The 18,711-nt window shown below is 36.4% G+C and overlaps 1 protein-coding gene across 1 annotated transcript in view; it reads left to right on the forward strand.

Moving 5' to 3' along the window:
* Nucleotides 1-18,711, forward strand: part of LOC117031516 (histone-arginine methyltransferase CARM1-like) — a 223,458-nt gene that overhangs the window by 69,438 nt on the left and 135,309 nt on the right. The window contains exon 2 of the mRNA XM_033122012.1: nt 12,113-12,238. Within this exon, the coding sequence (XP_032977903.1) occupies nt 12,113-12,238 (126 nt within the window). The remainder of the gene's footprint in view (nt 1-12,112; nt 12,239-18,711) is intronic.

Below are 18,711 nucleotides of genomic sequence, written 5' to 3' on the forward strand. Positions count from 1 at the left end.
ATATTTGAGAAATATTTTTCTATAATCTGGCTTATTTTGAAAATGGCTATTTGTTCTTTGAAAAGTTTTTATTTGGATATCAATGTTAGCTAGGAATCTGTATTGGTGAGGATTCAATTCAGGTGCATGTAAGAGGAAACTCCCAAATAACAGTGTCTTAAAAAATAGAAGTACATTTTTCCCTCACATTAAAGAAATAATCCAGTAGTTGGCTGGCTCTAGGAAATCTTCAGGAACACCGTTTCCTTTCAACTGTCACCTAACTCGACTCAGATTAATCGGTACAAAATGGCTAATAGAGCTCCATTCATCGTATCGGCTTTCCAGCAAGCAGCATATAGGGAGAAAAAGGATAAATATCCTCTCATTTAAGAAAGCTCTCCTCTGTCATGACACTAAATTTTTTTCAACTGTTTTTCTGTATCATTTGTTTAAAAAGCAATACTTTACACATTGACTTGAAATGCCTCCTTTATCAAATACTAAATTCTTAGAAAACTCTTTCTGAGATTCCCACCCCCCGGTACATCCATCCATGTGCTTACTGATGTATCAGTACTACACAGTTTTCACTTTTAAATTCTGATAATACTGTATCTGGCTATTTATTGACCACTGCCACCCCCACCAAAAAAAAAAACAAAAAAAAAACAAAAAAAAAAAACCAATTCATGGCTTTCTTCATCATTTACTTTCTTGAAATGAATTTAGAATCCTGGGTCAGTTTGCAGACACACACACACACACACACACACACACACAGACACACACAGAAAATCTTGGAATTATAGGCAATTTCTAGATTTTGCATTTATTTGTCTTTTACATACTCCAGCTTTTGTAGTTATGTTCTGTTCATATGGTCTGGTCCTTCACATTGCTTGCCGAGTTTATTTCTAATTGTTTTATAATTTTGTTGCTATTTAAAATAGAATTATACTTTTAACAGTTTTTTGGGGGAGCAGATATGTAGAACAACTACCTACTAGTAACTTTATTACGTAATATATGTAACCAGTTTCCTTTCTCAACTCTGTAATTAATATAAGTTTTAAGTTGATTCTCTTGATTCTTTTAGATCCACAATGAAACCGCCTCCTTTCTAATCGTTAAACCTCTTTATTTTCATGCTTCGTTACATAGGCTAGAACTCTCAGAACAATGTCCATTAATAGAGACTTGTGCAAACTCTTTGGTTGGTCTTATTTGTGACTTTAAATTAATTTCAAACTTAAACACAATATTAACTTTTGGTTCGATACAGATATTCCTTATTCTAATAAAAGATGTACCCCAGATTTTTAAAAGTTTTGTGCGTGTGTGTGTGTGAAAGCTTTTGTTTTTTTTTCCCTCCTCTTTATTCTCTGCATTCATAAAATGTATTACATATTTTCCTTTGGCACGTTAGTATGATAGTAATATTAACGACTCAAGGAGTTGCTAATAGTATGGAACCTAGAGCCAGATTTCTTGGCTTCAGTCCTGTCTCCACCACACAAAGCGTCTTCTTTGCTGTCTCAGTTACTCACTTGTAAAGGAAGGGCTAGAGTCATACCTACCTCGGTTATTGCAAAGATGAGATGTTAATGCATATAAATGTCTTTGAACAGTACCAGGTAAATCGTAAACGTGAGCGTCATCATCATCATTTCTGTTGAACTTGGACTAACCCTGTATTATCATATTATACTATCATTTTATTTATTACATTATCGTGAATAACCATATTTATTGCAGGTTAAATAATTCCTAAGGAGATAAAGCTAGTAAGTGCTCTAATCGAGATTCAAACCTCTGTCATCTCCATCTCCCCTTCATACTCATAATGGAATTTAATATTTATTTTAGGAGTGTGTCTGTCAAGTTTTATTACTGTATTATATTGCCTTGGTAAGTGATTTAGGTAGTATTCCATCTTTTCCTCCGTTCTGGACCGGTTTAAGTAGCATAGAAACTACCTCTTCTTCACGTGTTTGTTAAAATATTGCTTCTAGACCATCTGGGCTCCATAATTCTTTTGGAAGAAATGCTACAGTCTTTAAAACTGTTTCTCAGCCAGGTCAGAGCCTGGATCTGCACTTAGGGAACCAACATTTAGTGACTATGTGCTGTGTGTAAGGGATTGAGTTGGGGATTGGTGGGTAGAAAGACATGAATAAGGCATCTGAAAAAGTTTACCAATTAAGGGGTAGAGAGGACTGGTTCAAACAGAGCACATAAACAATGTGTGGCAAGAAATTAAGGTAATGAAAAAAAGGCCATGCTTCATTGCTGGCAAAGGGTGAACCTTGTGGCTTAGTGATCCTATACCCCATATGGAGCAGGTGAGGTTTGAAGTAGGCTTTTAAGAGGAGCTAAGATTAAATAGGAAGAGAAGGGGATATTTACGCCTGATTGCTTTAGAAGCAGGATTTCAGAGCTCATATTTTGAGAAATTTTGAAATGCCTTCATCTGTCCTTTTCCCCTTCCTTTTTACTTGTCCTAGGGAGCTATGTAATGCAGAGCAATGAGAATAGACTTTGAAGCAATCCAGACTGAGGCGAGTTTAAGCAAGTCCCCCAGTAACTCTGAGCCTTCAGTTTCCTGTTGGTAGAATGGGCATGAGGAACCCCACCTCACGCCACAGCAGTGTGGAACAAATGTGGGGAAAGATGTGCAAGCACTTAACAAAGGTAGCTGGTTACTCAGATGCCCCATTTCTCTTTGCGTTACTGTGGGCAACTGTTGTCAGTCAAAATGGCACCGTTAACTGCAGACAATCAAAACCTTTTAAAATCCCTACTCCAGGCTCCCTGTGCGCATTGAGGCACTAACACTTATTACTCTACCTACAAACCACATGGAACTACTTACTCCTCGTTTCCAGATCTGCCGTATGTCTTCATGACATGATCATTCACTAGCCGTTTCCATAGGCTGTTCTCTCTGCTTGGAATGACCTTTCCCCCTTCTTTCCTTTCTTCTTGGAAAGATCTTATGTTTCTTCCAAGGCTCAAGTCCAGTGTAATGTCTCCTATGGGGGATCTCCCAGATAAAATTATTTGCTTGTTTCTCAGAGGTACCATAGCATCAGAACAGACATCTTTTCCTTACACTGAGAGTTCTCTCAAGGCTCTGGCTGCAGTTTATTTTGTCTTCGCATCTTCCCGCAGTATTGCCAGTCAACAGTGACTGGCTTGACAGCAGATGCTCATGATGTTAGTTGAATGTGCATGTATGAACAAATCCCCAAACCAAGGCTCGCAGATACCTGGTGCCACCACATCCACTGCTGGGCAAAAGCAAAAATGAAGCTCTGGAACAGGTCTTGACAGCAAAGTTGTTATTTTATACTCTTTCATTGGAAGTTCCTATTCTTTTGTTGTTATAGCTGGTGAAACCACATCGGAGCAATTATCCCCTCCTGAGTGAATTCAAGAGGATAGTTTATAATCTCTAGAAACCACAAGGAGAAAGCTGGTGATTTGAGAAAACTCTACCCAGAAATAATGTAGATGCTACACTATTTAGTTACCCTAAAGAGACATTCAGAATGAAATTAAATTTAAATCCGAGAGAAGCAGTTTATTCAGGGAAAGTAACAAGACTTTTACATTCTTAGGAAGAAGTGAACTTTTCTTGATCTCATATCATAACTGGAACAACATTTTATAAACCCAAAGACCCAAACCATTTGCTAGAGTTGAAAAAACATCAACTTAAAATAACAAGTGTTTGATTGCCATGTCGATATCTGTAATGCTCTGAGATTTCAGTCTCTTTGTTTTTATGTAGTTTAGGAAGTGACTGAGATGTCTATGACTGTATTGATTCAGTGGTTTTGTTCAGTAAGCATTGTCAATCATAATGTGCTGTGTGCAGTGCTGGAAACAGTCGACATGTATTTGATAGGAAAAAGTTGAGATTTTTAAAAAAGAACAAGATCTACTTCTCCTTTTCCTAGAATTCGAGTAACCATGGGTTCTCTGGCCCCTAATCACCTTCTCACCTTGAGAAATTCCTGGGGGAGCTGAAGGATTACTCAGAGAAGCACTGGAAACATATCTGAAGGAGCAGTAGGTTCCTAGAGAAGCTGTTAGGGAAGTGGCATCCTCCTTCATGGAAGGCAGAATGAAATATTACTTCCTTCTGATTTGAGAATATTGGTCACAGAGGTGTTTAACATTTCATTATGGTGTTGGTTTTAGTGTTTATTCTTTCTGCTGTGATCACGTGTGGAGAGAAGGATGTAAAAGAAAAGAGGGAATGGTTAAAAAAAAATTTTAAGCTGATTCAGAGGCTAGAAAGGTGAGCTAAGTTTGTCCTTTTACTTGTTTTTGACAGTGTGTACAGCAGATAGGCCACATGTGTCTGAATTGAAATGCTGCTGATGGTGGTTCCAACCAGATTAACTATTCATAGTCCCTGCTGTATACCAGGTCCTTCAGAGGAATAGAAGATGAGGATGACACAGTTCCTGCCGGCAGACTGTCTGACATCGGGCAAAATGGTTAAGATTGGGGTACAAATGGGAGCATAAGCGAAGTCCTGTAAGAGCAATGCAAAGTGCTGTTGGGTTAGTGACGTGAGGGAGGTAACATCGCCAGTTGGGGGCAATCAAGAAAGGTGCCATGGAGGTGCTGGCATTTAAAATGGATACTGATAAATTAGGTAATATTTTCGATGGCAGTAGGGGAGCCTTCTCACTTCAGAAGTCCTGCTCTTTAATTTCAGATCTCTACTGCCAGTATAATTACAAGCCCTGTTTGGAGAGCAGTGGATAGTTTGGCTGGAGTGTGGTATATGTTCAGGGGGTTGGAGGTTAGTTGGGCAGAAGCAGGAAAGGTGCCTGGAGGATTTACAGTTGCAGGCAGGCGAGTCTGTACTTCCACATTCAGTGGGGGAGTGTCTGAAGGTTTGGGCAGAGCACTGCAATGACTCACATGGGCTTCAGTGATTGTAATCGGGCAGCTCGGAATAGTGGGAACTCATTTTTAATTGCACGAGCAGATAGCAGTGGAAAGATTGTCACAGTTGTTCAGTTATGGTGTAACAAAACCATAGAATGAGCAAGGTCAAGGGACTCAGGTGAAGAGTTTTTAGACTCGACACCAAAAGATGATCCATAAAAGGAAAATCTGAGAAATTGGATGTTACCAGAATTTAAAAATCTTGCTCTGTGAAAGATCCTATTAAAAGGACGAAAAGACAAACTGCAGAATGGGAGAAAATATTTGCAAACCGCATATCTGACAAAGGACCAGTATCTAAAATATATGAAGAACTCTCAAAACTCAATCGTAAACAACAAAAACAAACCAATTTAAAAGGGGGTAAAAGGCATAAACAGACATTCCCTGAAGAGGATATACAGATGGTGAATAAGCACATAAAAAGATGTGCAGCATCATTAGCCATCAGGGAACTGCAAATTAAACCCACAATGAGATATCACTACACAACTATTAGAATATCTAAAGTGAAAAACAGTGACAACCCAAATGTCAAGGACGTGGAGGAAATGACTCATTTGTCTGTTGCTGATGGGAATGTTAAATGGAACAGTCACTCTGGAAAAGAATTTGGTAGTTTCTTGTCAAACTACATGTGCAATTACCATCCTTCTAAAAGTTCAGGAAAAGGAGATTCACATCAAGATGAGCAACAGAAAAGTATGGAGGTCAAATCCCAACCAACTACTATAAGAAAAAAGGCATTAAGGAGCAGAGTAACATCCCTACCGATAATGAAAGCATGCTGAAAAGGCAGGATCCAAAAATTTGTAAGTTTAATTTGCAAAGCAAATTAAGAGATGTGAAGAAAATTATGCAGGACATGAAAGAATAACATGAAACAGAATTAGAAAAACTCAGAAATGAAATGACAGAAGTCAAGAAATTAGAAATAAAATTGTTAAAATAATTTTAGAAAGGATGGCTAAACTAGAAGGAACAAGAAAAAACATCGAATAAAGGAGATAAGTTGGAAAGTTTTAAAATGTAAAAGGAAATGTAAAGAAGAGACAAAAAAGGATTCAAAAGAAAATTAAACATGGAAGGTAAGCAAAGAGGATCCAGTACACATAAGAATCTCTGAGGAAGATATCAGAGCAAAGAAATAAGACAAATACTAAAACAATAATTGCAAAAATTTTGCTGAAATAAATAAATTGAAAATGTAAACTTTATACCTGAAAATATTGAGCTAGAATAGCCAGCATAAGACACTTTCTGGCAAAAATTACTGGCCTTTAAAGAAAGAGAAAAAATCTTTTGGATATCTAGACAACATTAATGTATTATGTACCAAGTTTCCCCGAAAATAAGACTTAGCTGGACAATCAGCTGTAATGCATGTTTTGGAGCAAAAATTTTAAAAATCTTACAGTAAAATAAGACCGGGTCTTATATAATAATATAATGTAATATAATATAATGTAATATAATATAAAGACTGGGTCTTATATTAATTAATATTTGCATGATTGTCCAGCTAGGTCTTATTTTGGGGGTAACACGGTGTTAGTTTGGTGCAAACGTAATTGCGGTTTTTGCAATTATTTTGAACCTTTTAAACTGCAGTTATGTTTGCACCAACCTAATATAAGAGAAATAAAATTAGATTATCATTAGATATCATTGGCAGTCATCTATGTGCCAGAAGAGAAGGGAGTAACAACATATTTAAAGATCCTCAGAAAAAGAAAACGTGAGCCAAGGATTTTTATGTTAAAGCAAACTGACCTTCAAAAATAAAAAGACACAGTTATTGGCATGCAGGAATTCAGGGAATATCGTTCCTGTGACCCTTCTTAAGGAATGTACTAAAGAATTTGTTTCATCTAGCCCTTCCTAAACATCTACTAGCGAATGACTTTGGACAACTGAGATGACTAGAGAGACTTGTACACAGGGCTGGTGGTGAGCACTAAATCGTTATTAAATGAGGGCCTACAGGGGACAATATTACTGTGTGATGGCTGTATGATTGGGCAGCATAGACTTAGGATAACTGTAAAAAGAAATGTAGAGGAAAGGGATAGCATTTGAAAAACACAGAACAAATTCAAAACCAAACCAAAACAACAAAACAACCAGATAGTTGTGTAATTCTGAGACTAATGTCTTAAAAGCCCCCTTTCCATCTCTGTCTCTTTCACATATGGCTGCTGCCCAGTTCTCAACACTGAAACCTTCCCCAAGTCCCTTTTGTCCTTTTCCTGCTTATCTTCCCGTTTTCTTCATTTCTCTTCTGTTATTAACATTGGCCCCTTTCAATCTAAGTCAGTCAAGCCATTGAAAATTTTCTTCACTATCGTTATTCAACAAGCCAAAGCTTAGAATCTAATCTTTCAAATTCAAAACACTCCTTACCAGGCAGAGGAGAGGAAGAAGCTGTGAATATATCATTTATTACTATTCTGTCATATCTCGTTGGAAATGGTTACTAACATGATCAGTGTTGATGCCTGATTTTAATATTAGATATCTTGGAGTTCCATAATCCTGTCCTTTTATCTTTACACTCATTTTCTGTGGTTAAATTTGTTAAAAATGATAAGTGCACAGTTGTCTATATACTTTATTCCATGTATATATATGCTGCCTTTATAGTCAATTTTTTACTTATCTATTCCTAGGAAAGATAATCTTTAAGTAGACTAACTTCCTATTTCTACATAGGAAAATATTAAAAGGGTCACTTAGCAAATCCTTGGCATAAATGCCATATTATTAGGTCGTGGGTGCTCTTCTGTCCAGGAATTTGTGTATAAGAGTATATTTTGGAATCTCAGTTCTAGACCATGCCTGATACATAATATTCTTGGTTAATTAGTGTTGTGGTTTGCCTGAGGAGATTAAATTACTGTGTTTGCATAGGCTGAAAGGAGAGCGTATAAATGTAGAGAAGTAGAGAACTATTAAGAAAGGCAAGGACAAGTCTCTTGACTTTACCCCGTGGCATTTTCATGCTTACTTGTCTGCACTTGTAAAATGGGTAGATACTGGATTTTTTGTGTGCCTTTGGAAGTTTTGTCAGGTGCGGCTGAGGTGACAGAGTTAGGCATCTGGGTTTGCCATCATTATGATTTTCTTTGAGTGTCTTCTGGGAGAACAAGTGGCTTTTCCTCAAGGAGGGAATGACAAGGCTCTGGGCTTTCCTAAAGTGGACTAAACTTTGTGCACATGAACTTATTCTGCTTGCCACCAGCAGATCAGGCCTTAGCCTTTGAAGAAGTAGCAAAGAATGTCACTGATGAGAGCCAAGTTCAAAAGCACAATGATAGTATTAATAAACACACAGAAGCAGCCAGCCGTCTGTGCCATTGCAGAGATGAAATGAGATGTTTGGCAGGGGAATGAGAATGTTCTGTAGATGTAGTTATTGTTGTTATTACTAGTAATACTAACTGGATAGATAAACCTTAGTACAACGTGCATTGGAAATGACCTTCACACCACCCCTACTTTTCCTCAATGTAGTAGTACTTCCTGGTTTTGGATTTCTTTATGTTCCTCAGCAATATTTTTAATCATAGTCCTTTATTATTCTAATATGAATTCTTTAAATTTAAAGAGACACAGTTCTAGGATGATAATACACTCTCCCCTAAAATAGCTGCACTTTTGTCTTGCTCACATTTGTTCACGGAAATTATTTAGAATGTTTGTTTCATGTTCTAATGTGGCCAAAGAACAGGAAAAAAAATCAAACAAGAAGTTATTACATTCGCAAACGAAAAACATAACAAAACATTCATTTCCATGAATGATTTAAAAATTGAGAATTAAAATAATGATTTTATTGGATGCAGTAATTCCTAAATATTTTTGAATGAAGTTACCAATTAATATCTAATAAATGAAAAAAATGTAAAGAATAGTAATACCCACTGAAAATGACGTTAGTGATGGTAGTGTGTTTTTTTGTTTGATTGTTTTTGTGTGTGTGTGTGTGTGTGTGTGTGTTTACCAAATGGATAGCTTTCATGTTTTTCCTGATTATAAAAATAAGTAGTCACATAGAAAATTCAAGCAAGGCATAACTTTATAAAGGGAAAATTAAAAATGACCCAGATTTCTCTATCCAGAGGAAACCGCTGATGACATTTTAGTGTATATCTTTTTAAACAGCTTTCTACAAAGATAAACACAATATTAAATTGCTACAATAATATCATACATGCTGTTCTGCAACTTGAATGTGGAAGTATCATGTTTGACTTAACCAACCATGTAAATGATTGTCTCTTAGCTTTACATTTTCTACCTGTAGTAAACACTTCTAAGATGCACAGCCTTGAATGTACATCCATTCACACTTGATAAAGTTCATCCTGGAAGAAATTATTATGAGAAGAATATCTAGCAAAGAGTACATAGATTTTAAATTTTAAACAATAAGCGTGGGACACATTTTGGTAATATAGAAATTTACATTTCTAATAATGGCCACTCACTGTTTTCTCTCACCCTTTCCAATATTTGATATTGTCAACATATAGTCTTAAAATTTTGACAATGGATAGAAAAAAGTGCTCATCCTTTTATTATATTTTTCATTGATTATTACTGAAATTCATTATTTTTTCACATTTGTGCTATTGTCATTTTTCTAGTTGTCAGTTGCCTACTGATCCGTCTTATTTTTTTTTTTTTTTTTTTTTTTAGTTTCAGGTGTACAAAACAACATAATGACTAGACTTTATGGGGTGTAATGTCAGGGGTATAAACCCGTGACAAAGTGATAACCTCTACTACCCATCTGACACCATACATAGCTTACTAACTTTTTAATAGGGATGTTTATTTCTTGTTATTTTTTAAGCTAATTGTATATTGGACATATTATCTCTGTTATGTATGTTAAAAACACTTTCCGAGGTTATCATTGCTTTTCAATTTTGTTTAAAGTGTTTTAAATTTTTTTTCCATAGGTAGATTTTAAAACTTGAAGTAGATATACATACTTTCTGGATTTTATGGCATGCTTAAAAAGACTTTCCCCACCCATATTTAAACAGAAGATAGGGAGGGAAGGAAGAAAAGAGGGTGTATGGGTAGCATTTTTCAATTTATAAGAGTAGGAAAAAACAGCAACTCAGTTTATACCCTAATTAAATCACACATACACAAAACAAACCAAAACAACAAAAGAAATAATCAACCTAGCTGGTTAAGAAGAATTGAATCATATACATTTTGAAGCTTTGTATCTATTCTGGGATTGTATGCAGTCAATACAATGAGAAATGCCTTCACTGATTTGGAAAATATTTATTAAGTATTAGGTACTGTGCTAGGTTTTGAATCAGAAAAAAAATAGTGATCCCCAAAATAAAGTGAAATATCCCCTGCTCACAAAAAGCTCACAGACTATAATACCGTGTTTCCCTGAAAACAAGACCTAGCCGGATCATCAGCTCTAATGCGTCTTTTGGAGTAAAAATTAATATAAGACCCCGTCTTATTTTACTATAATATAAGACTGGGTATAATATAATATATATAATATATAATATAATAAATATAATGCCGGGTCTTATATAAGACTATGTTATATAGTATAACATAATGTAACATAATATAACATAATATAACATAACAATATAATGTAATACCGGATCTTATATTAATTTTTGCTCCAAAAGACGCATTAGAGCTGATTGTCTGGCGAGGTCTTATTTTTGGGGAAAAGGGCGGTCATGTATGCACTAGGAACTGCGGAGGGCTAGGGTCCTCCTTCCTTCTACATTCTACCTTATCCTACTTCAAAACTGTAAGAGAAACAATTGGTAAATGATAAAAATCCTGCTTTCTGGAAAAAAATATTTCTCGTGATTTTAAGAAAACATTGTTTAAAAGAACCCCACACTCCCTGCCTTCTGCCTTTACATTCATAGCTGCGTCCCTGCAAGGAGACATTGATGGCTTTGAGACACTGACTGGCTGTAATAACCTGTAATCATGTTTTATGCCAGGAGAATGTTTTCAAAACATCTGCACTATTTAACCAGCCGAGACCTTTTGTGAAAAATATCTGAATGCTTTCTTCAGGAGGTGCTCATTTATTTGAGGGAATGGTTGAAAATATTTGACCATGTTAACTCGGTGTGTTTTGAATGTGTGTGCATACGCCCATGTGTAACAGTGGAATTTAATACACTTACTGTATTTGATTTTGTAAGGGGGAATGGAGGACATCAAAGATAAGAGCTAAGCTCTACTTTATGATAAGAGAAATAATAGTCTCTCATTGTTTTAATAGGATTTCAGAAATTATTTAAACTGTATTATTCAGTCTTAACAAAAAGCCTGTGAAATAAGCATCAGTATTTTCATTTTGCATAATGAAAAAATGTGACTCCATGTGTTTAGGTGATTGAAGTTCCTCTGTTAGTAAATATCAAAGATGAAAGCAAAGCCCAAGTTCATTGCTTTTTTCCAGCACATTACAGCTGCCCCAGTGGTAAAGGCCTGTCTATAACCTATAAAAGGAGGACTAGTGAGTTCGTACCCAGTTCTGTATGGATAACTCTGACGAGACTCTAGTCACTTACCATGGGCCCTGCTTGCAGAAACTCAGCTTCCTTTTTTTCCACACTTGCCACGGCACAATGTGGTAGGAGCAACATGGGCTTTGAAGTCAAATTCTATTCTGGCTTTGAATTCTAGTTCTCGCACTTATTAGCTATGCATATTTGGACCTATACTCTCTGTCTTGTATTCACCTAGGAATATTGGCAGTGATAATACTTACAATGGAGATTTTTATGATATCTCTGGCACATAGTAGGTGCTCAAGAATAACCCATAGGGACATTACCTGGACTCTTTTAGGATGGCATCAAGAGGTACAAAATATTTGGGGAATACAAGGCTTATGGGTAATGAGACCCTGGACATAAAGGCCAGAACCAATGAGAGTTAGTTTTGAGCCGTGTTAACCTATCTGCAAAGAATTGGTATTCAGCCATAGAGTCATCTCTTTTTATCTCTGATCCTCATATTCCCATATGTCCCAGGAGGCATTGTTTCAAGAAAAAAGAAATGGGGAGCCTTGAGAACATGAGAGAATTTTACAATGCTCAAAATGGATTTTCCTAATCCTTTTTTTTTCCACCCTTTATAGCTGATGGCGTCTGTGTCTTTAAATGCTTACTCAACAGAGACACTGAATGTTGCCGTGTGGGGAAGGAGTCCGTCTTGATTACTCTGGGGTACAGCAGTGCTCTGCTGAAGTTTGAGTCTCATGCTGGTAAGTTTTGCGCTTGTCGTGGTCCACTGTCTTTTTCCCAAGAGGAATCTCCTGATGGTAGACTTTTCCCTGTTTCTGATTGATTGGCTTTTGGCAGCATGCTTCCTGATGTGAGTTGTCATCGATTAATAAAATGATTGCAAACTGGTTCTGGTGCTTATTTGATACCAGGACAATCAGCCTTTTCCTAGGCAAGAACGTTTTTATTTTTAGCCTTCCTTTTGCTTCCCTTTCATCCAAAGCTGCAGGAGTGGCCACCAAGGACTGTCCAGATCTTCACCACTGTTATCGATTCTCCTTGAAGATGAGGTTGTTTACAGAAATGTGATTTTTCAGTTTCAGTATCAATCAGAATGATTTCATCCTGTTGATGTCTTGCAATCATTTGTTGAACAGTTTTAGACTCTGGACACCAAATGTCAAGCCATAGGGAGGTAAACTGAAGTGTAACTGCCGTAGAAGTATTTTAAGAAAGGACTAAAAGGTACTCTGGAAGATTTCCAGCCTCATGAAGAAAATTAGGGCTAACAATGCCTTGGGTCTACCTTTGATGGTCAATTGTGATTTTTTTTTTGCTTAGATATAAATTGTTCCATCTTACTTATGCGGTCAATCCAGATAATGCAAAGTATTAGCAATGGTTCAGATTCTCCTCTGGGTAGTAAAAATGTCCAGAGTTGTTTCGCGATTGGGAACTACTTGGGATAAAGAAGTTAACCTGGTTTCTTATTTTTAAACTGACTCAGTCAGCCAGAGGGAGGAAGTTGTTTTATCGTATACCTATCTATTCATCCACTCATCCCTTGAGTCATCCATCAATCCATCTTATTTTTATAATGCATTTCAGAGTAACTTATATTAACCAGCACATTTCACCTCCATATACTTCAACCTGCATGTCATTCACGAGAACTCAAAAGTTGTTTATGCTTCTCAGTTTTTCTAGTATGGTTAAATTTACATGCATTAAAATGCACAAATCTTCAAGAATACCAGCATTCCTAAAAGTTACTTTATGCCTTTTCCCAGTCACTCTTTACTCCTGTCCTTCCAGAAATAATGACAGCTTTTATTTTTTCCCCATAGATTAGCTTTGTCTTTTCTAGAACTTTCTATAAATGAAATCATTCAGTATATACTCTCTTTAATAAAGGCCACGCATGTTTTGAGATTCATCCCTGTTATAGGTATTAGTAGTTTGTTGTTTTTTATTGCTAAGTAATAGTCACAATTTGTTTGCCCATTCTCATTTCAATGGACGTTGAAACTGTTTCCAGGTTTGAGCTATAGTCAGTAAGGCTGCTATAAATATCCTTGTACTGATCTGTTTGTATACATATATATTTTTTTTCATTTTTCTTGGATCAATACCTAGGAGTGAAATTTCTGGGTCATGGAGTAAATGCGTACTTAGTTTTATAAGAAATAGAGTTTTTCCCAAAGTGATTGTACGATTTTATACTACCATCAATAATGCAGGCGAGTTCTGGTCACACATCTTTGCCAACATTTGGTCTTTCAGTCTTTTCAATTTCTTCGGTGGTTGTGTCGTTGTATCTCACAGAGGTTTTAATTTACATTTTCCTGATAACTAATGATGTTAAGCACTTTTTCACGTGCTTACGAGTTCAAATCATTTGCCTGTAACTAATTGGTTGTTTATCTGTGGAGCTGTTTTTCTTTATATAGGATACCAGGCAGGTATCACATATATAATTTATCGATGTTATCGCCTAGTTTGTAGTTTCCTTGTTTGTTTCCATAATGATAGCCTATGTAAAGAAGTAGTTTTAAAATTTGATGAAGACCAGTTTATCATTTTTTCTTTTTTGTTTATTGCATTCTGTGTCCTAAGAACTCTTTGCCTACTCTCAAACAGCAAATTATTTCTCCAGTAATTCCTTCTAGAAGTTTTATAGCTTTATATTTTTGGTATACAATCCATCTTAATTTTTTTTTATATGGTATGGGGTTAAAGATTAATTTTAGACCACATGGATAAACAGTTATTCTAGCATAGTTTGTCGACAAGGCTTCTGCATGTCAAATGACTGTATAGACTTGGTCTATTTTGGAGCCCTCTGTTCTGTTTCATTGATTATCCTTCTGCCAGTGTTTATCATGTTGTCTGAATCACCTTTAAAGTAATACTAGAAGTCTGTTAGTTTACGTCTTCCAACTTTGTTCTTTGTCAGGATTGTTCTGGATATTCTTGGTGCTTTGTGTTTCCATATAGCTTTTATAATTAAGTTATTAGTGTCTACAAAAGTGCTTGGTCAAATTATGATTGAGACTAGTCAATTTGGTGAGAATTGCCATTTTAACATTACGTCTTTCAGTCATCTGTGAGCTAAAGACAGCTCATACTGTATCACAAGAGACCATTATTAAAATTTCAGGAATTTGAAAACTTGGAATTAGTGGGTCAGAGAATTTACACCACAGAAATTGGCAAACTCCACAAACAGGAGCCTCTTTTGTTTTGTGAAGGAAACCAGTTGTTAAATGTTTATCAACATGCCGTTGCTTCCAGTCCAGGAATAGGGTATTTCTCTCCATTTCTTTAGGTCTTTAATTTTCCCCAGAAATGTTTTATAGCTTTCAATGTGAAAGTCACACACAACTTTTGACAAATTTGTCCCTAATTGTTTTATGTTTTTGAACCTATTATAAATACATTTTTGAGAAAACACAATTGTTTGCTATTAGTCTATAAAAATAAATTAATTTTTAATATTAATCTCAGATACTATAATCTTTTAAATTCACTTAGTTCTAGTAGTTATAGTTTAGGTTTCTTAGCATTTTCTATGTTAAAAAGAAGAAGAAGAGCTTGTCACCTGCAAATAGAGACAGTTTTATCTCTATGCCTTTTATATTTTCTGGACTTTTGAAATTCTTATGACCTCCAATACCATGTTGAATATATCTGAGAAAGCAGTTGTTCTGGACAGTTTCCTGATTGTGGGGGTAAAGTCCAGTATATCACCATTAAGTATGATGTTTGTTGTATGTTTTCTGTGGATGCCCTTTATCAGATTGGGGAAGTTCCCTGCTGTCCTCTGCTCACTGCAAATATTTATCATAATTGGATGTTAGAGTTTGTTAAATATTTTTCTGGATTTATTAAGATTATAATATTTGAATTTGGTGAATTATTTACTTTGAATAAAATAGTTTGTTAGAATTGGTATTATTTCTCCATTAAATGTTTGATAGAATTTACCTATGAAGTCATTATGGTTTATGTTTTATTAACGGAAATAAAGTAGATGTAGGCATCTTCAGATTTTATTCCTGTGTCAATTGGTATTTTATGTTCTTTCATGGAATTTTTCCATTTCATGTAAGATGTCAGATATACTGGCAAATTTGTTTATAATTTGCATGTTAATCTTCTAATTTTGTAATATCTGTAGTAATTTCTCCTATTTCTTTCCTAATATTTGTTATTAATGTCTTCTCTGTTGATCAGCCTAGGTTTATCAATTTTATCACTCTTTTCAACAAATCAGCTTTTGGTTGCATTATTTTCTCTATTATTTACTTTCTATTTCATTAATTTCTTTAAGAAATGGAAAATTTGGGGGGGGCTATGTAATGGGACATAACTAAGCTGAAAGCAAAATGTTATTTTTACTTTTTATTTTAATCATTTAACCTATTGTCTCATCTTGAGGGAGAATTTAATTGGATCACCTTATTGATGAGGGAACTGAGATTCCAAGAAAATCAGTCACTTTCTCAAGGTAATATGACTGATAATTAACTGACTAAGAATTCAAATCCAGAGCTACCTGACTCCAAAGCCCACATACTTTATCCATGCCACCACACATTCCTGGTGACACACATTTAGTTTTAAGAAAGAAAGAAACCAGTGAAAGAATGAGGAATGAGTGTGCAGTAAGACGACTGAATGGGAAACCTTTCTTCCAGTGTGTTCACACTTAATGCTCCAGGAGGTCATACTGGTTTACTCTGCATAGAATGCATGTTTCCACGATATCTGTGTTTCAAGCATAGGGTGCTGTTCAGAGTTGGTACAAAAAGCCTGAGCAGACCTGGTAATTCTATGTTTTAGAGCAGGGGTGTTCAAACTTTTTTCAAAATTTTTCACCAAGGGCCATATGTGCTAAAATACACAAACAGCCGGGCCACTCACTCGAGGTGAAGTACGTATTGCCTCACCTGGTTTATTTAAGTAAACTAAATATATTTTTGGAATTTGCTGTGGGCCAATTAACAATGGATTGCGGGCCGCAGTTGGCCCACGGGCCGCAGTTTGGACACCCCTGTTTTAGAGGCTCTCAAATGGGGGCTGCCTTCATTTTCTGGACAAAGCCTTTCCTTTGAAATGCAGTGAAATGGAAATTTTGAGATTCCAGTAGACAAACTCTAGAGACACTGGGATACGTTTCACTCCATATCACGTCCAGGGGCCAGTTTCCATGTACTACATGCACTGCTTCCAGCCCTCGAAGGAGAGAACATTAAATAGCCTGGAGAGCCGTGAGACCCAGAACCAACTGGCTCACTCCGTGTTGGGGGCCAATGACAGGAGTCTGTTGATCATGCAGGAGGCCTCTGTAAGTCATAGCTGACAAAGAGAGAGGGTGAACTGACCCTTCTCACTACATTCCTTGATACAGAGATTTGGGGCTCACTTATCAAAATTGGATTCAATTTGCTTTTGCCTAATTTCGAATACAAATGATGAAGGTTCTCCTTAATCTGTTTATATCAATCAAAAAAGCTGCCAGGCAAATTTCTAAATAGGGAGCCCAGAGGTGGGACTAATTCTGATATGAATTCTTCATTGGTTCAGTGTGTTCAGTGTGTATTTCAGAAATGAAGACCTTGGCCCACTTTGCTTTAGAACACTGGCTATAATCACTTAGTCTCATTTGTTCTGTAAAAAGAAAAAATAATGCATATCAAGAGTTCAGACTTTGCTTGAGAATTTTCCCAAGGATGCCTCGCAAACACCTTCCTATTCTGGAATTTGTGTGTCTCTTGATTTCTGCTAAGAGTAAATCCCACCACCAAATGGTTTGCAAGTGCAGATGTTTGCAAATTGATGGTCCTCCTTGGTTTAATTTAATAATAGTTTTCAAAATTAATGAATGTCCTTGGGGAGTTGGTTGCCTGTCTGATTTTCCTGGCCCTGGAAACTGAACAAGCCAAGCAGCTGATCCTTTATTCTAGATCTGTCAGGGCAGGTTGTGATGTGAAGAACCGGAGTCCACAGCTGCAGGAAGGTAGTGGCAAGTGAATAACAAGCTGGCTGTGACTCGGTGGGTCCCAGGTGGCCCAGATCCCAAGTGGCAGTGGGACCTTGATTGTCATTTGTCAGCCTCGGTGCTGACAGGAAACTGTCTATTGGTGTCAGTGTCCATCAGACACGATTGCTGAATTTTTGAGATGTGCTCTGCTTTCCTGAAGTAAGAGGACATGGCATTTGAAATGTGAGGCTGCTATTTTATATTTAGAAGGGTGTGAACAACTGCCAATTATCTGTAACTTAGGTGAGAAAGAAAATCCAACGTTATTGGGAAGTTGACCTGTATTGGTTATTAGGTAGTATCACTAGAAAAGAAATAATCAAATATCCAGATATATCGATGAGGAATTTCTTTGCTCCCTCCTTTCCTTCTTCATAATTGTGACTCAGTGATCTCCAAACCTGATATGGTCACATGTCACATAATCTCCAGTAATCTCAAAGACCACTGTGAAATCCGGTACATTTAAATTGATTGTATTTTAGAAGCAGTGGGGATATTTAATAATGACAGATATCAACAGAGGAAAAAGTTTTATTTCAATGGACTTAAGGTGATATCTATGATACACTGACTGTATAAATACTAGATATGTGCAAGATTTACTTCCTGTTCATTCATTCAGTCAAGTATTTATTGAGAGTCTGTTATGTGCCGAACACTTATTTATGTCCTGAAGATACAGTACTGAATAAATAAAAGTCCTTACAATTATGTAGCTAACATTGTAAGAGGACAAAGACAATAAGTAAATGAACAGATACAGTGAGTTGTGTAATGCTGAAAAGAGAAACCAGAGAAAGGCAGAGAATGACTGGAGGTGAAGTGTGTATACTGTTTGTAGGTAATTTTTGAGGGAAAGCCCCACTGATAAGATGACATTTGAGTATAGAACTGAAGTGGGGAAGGGAAGGAGCTGGGCTAAGGGTGGTCCAGACAGGGAAACAGAACTGCAGAGACCTTACAGCAGGATGTGTTTGAAGGACGGCATTAGGAACAGAGAGCCAAGATGAAATGAGGGCGACGGTGAGTGGTGAGATCAGAGCAATAGAGGCCAGATTAGGTGAGACGTTGGAGACCATGGTGAGCACCTTGATGTTATTCTGAGGGAGATTGAAAGCATCTGAGGGCTTGAAGCGGAGGCCCAGCACTGTCCGAACGTTATTTAATTTTTATATACTTTTTAAA

This window comes from Rhinolophus ferrumequinum, chromosome 12, assembly GCF_004115265.2.
Source record: "Rhinolophus ferrumequinum isolate MPI-CBG mRhiFer1 chromosome 12, mRhiFer1_v1.p, whole genome shotgun sequence".
NCBI classification, from domain to species: Eukaryota; Metazoa; Chordata; class Mammalia; order Chiroptera; family Rhinolophidae; genus Rhinolophus; species Rhinolophus ferrumequinum.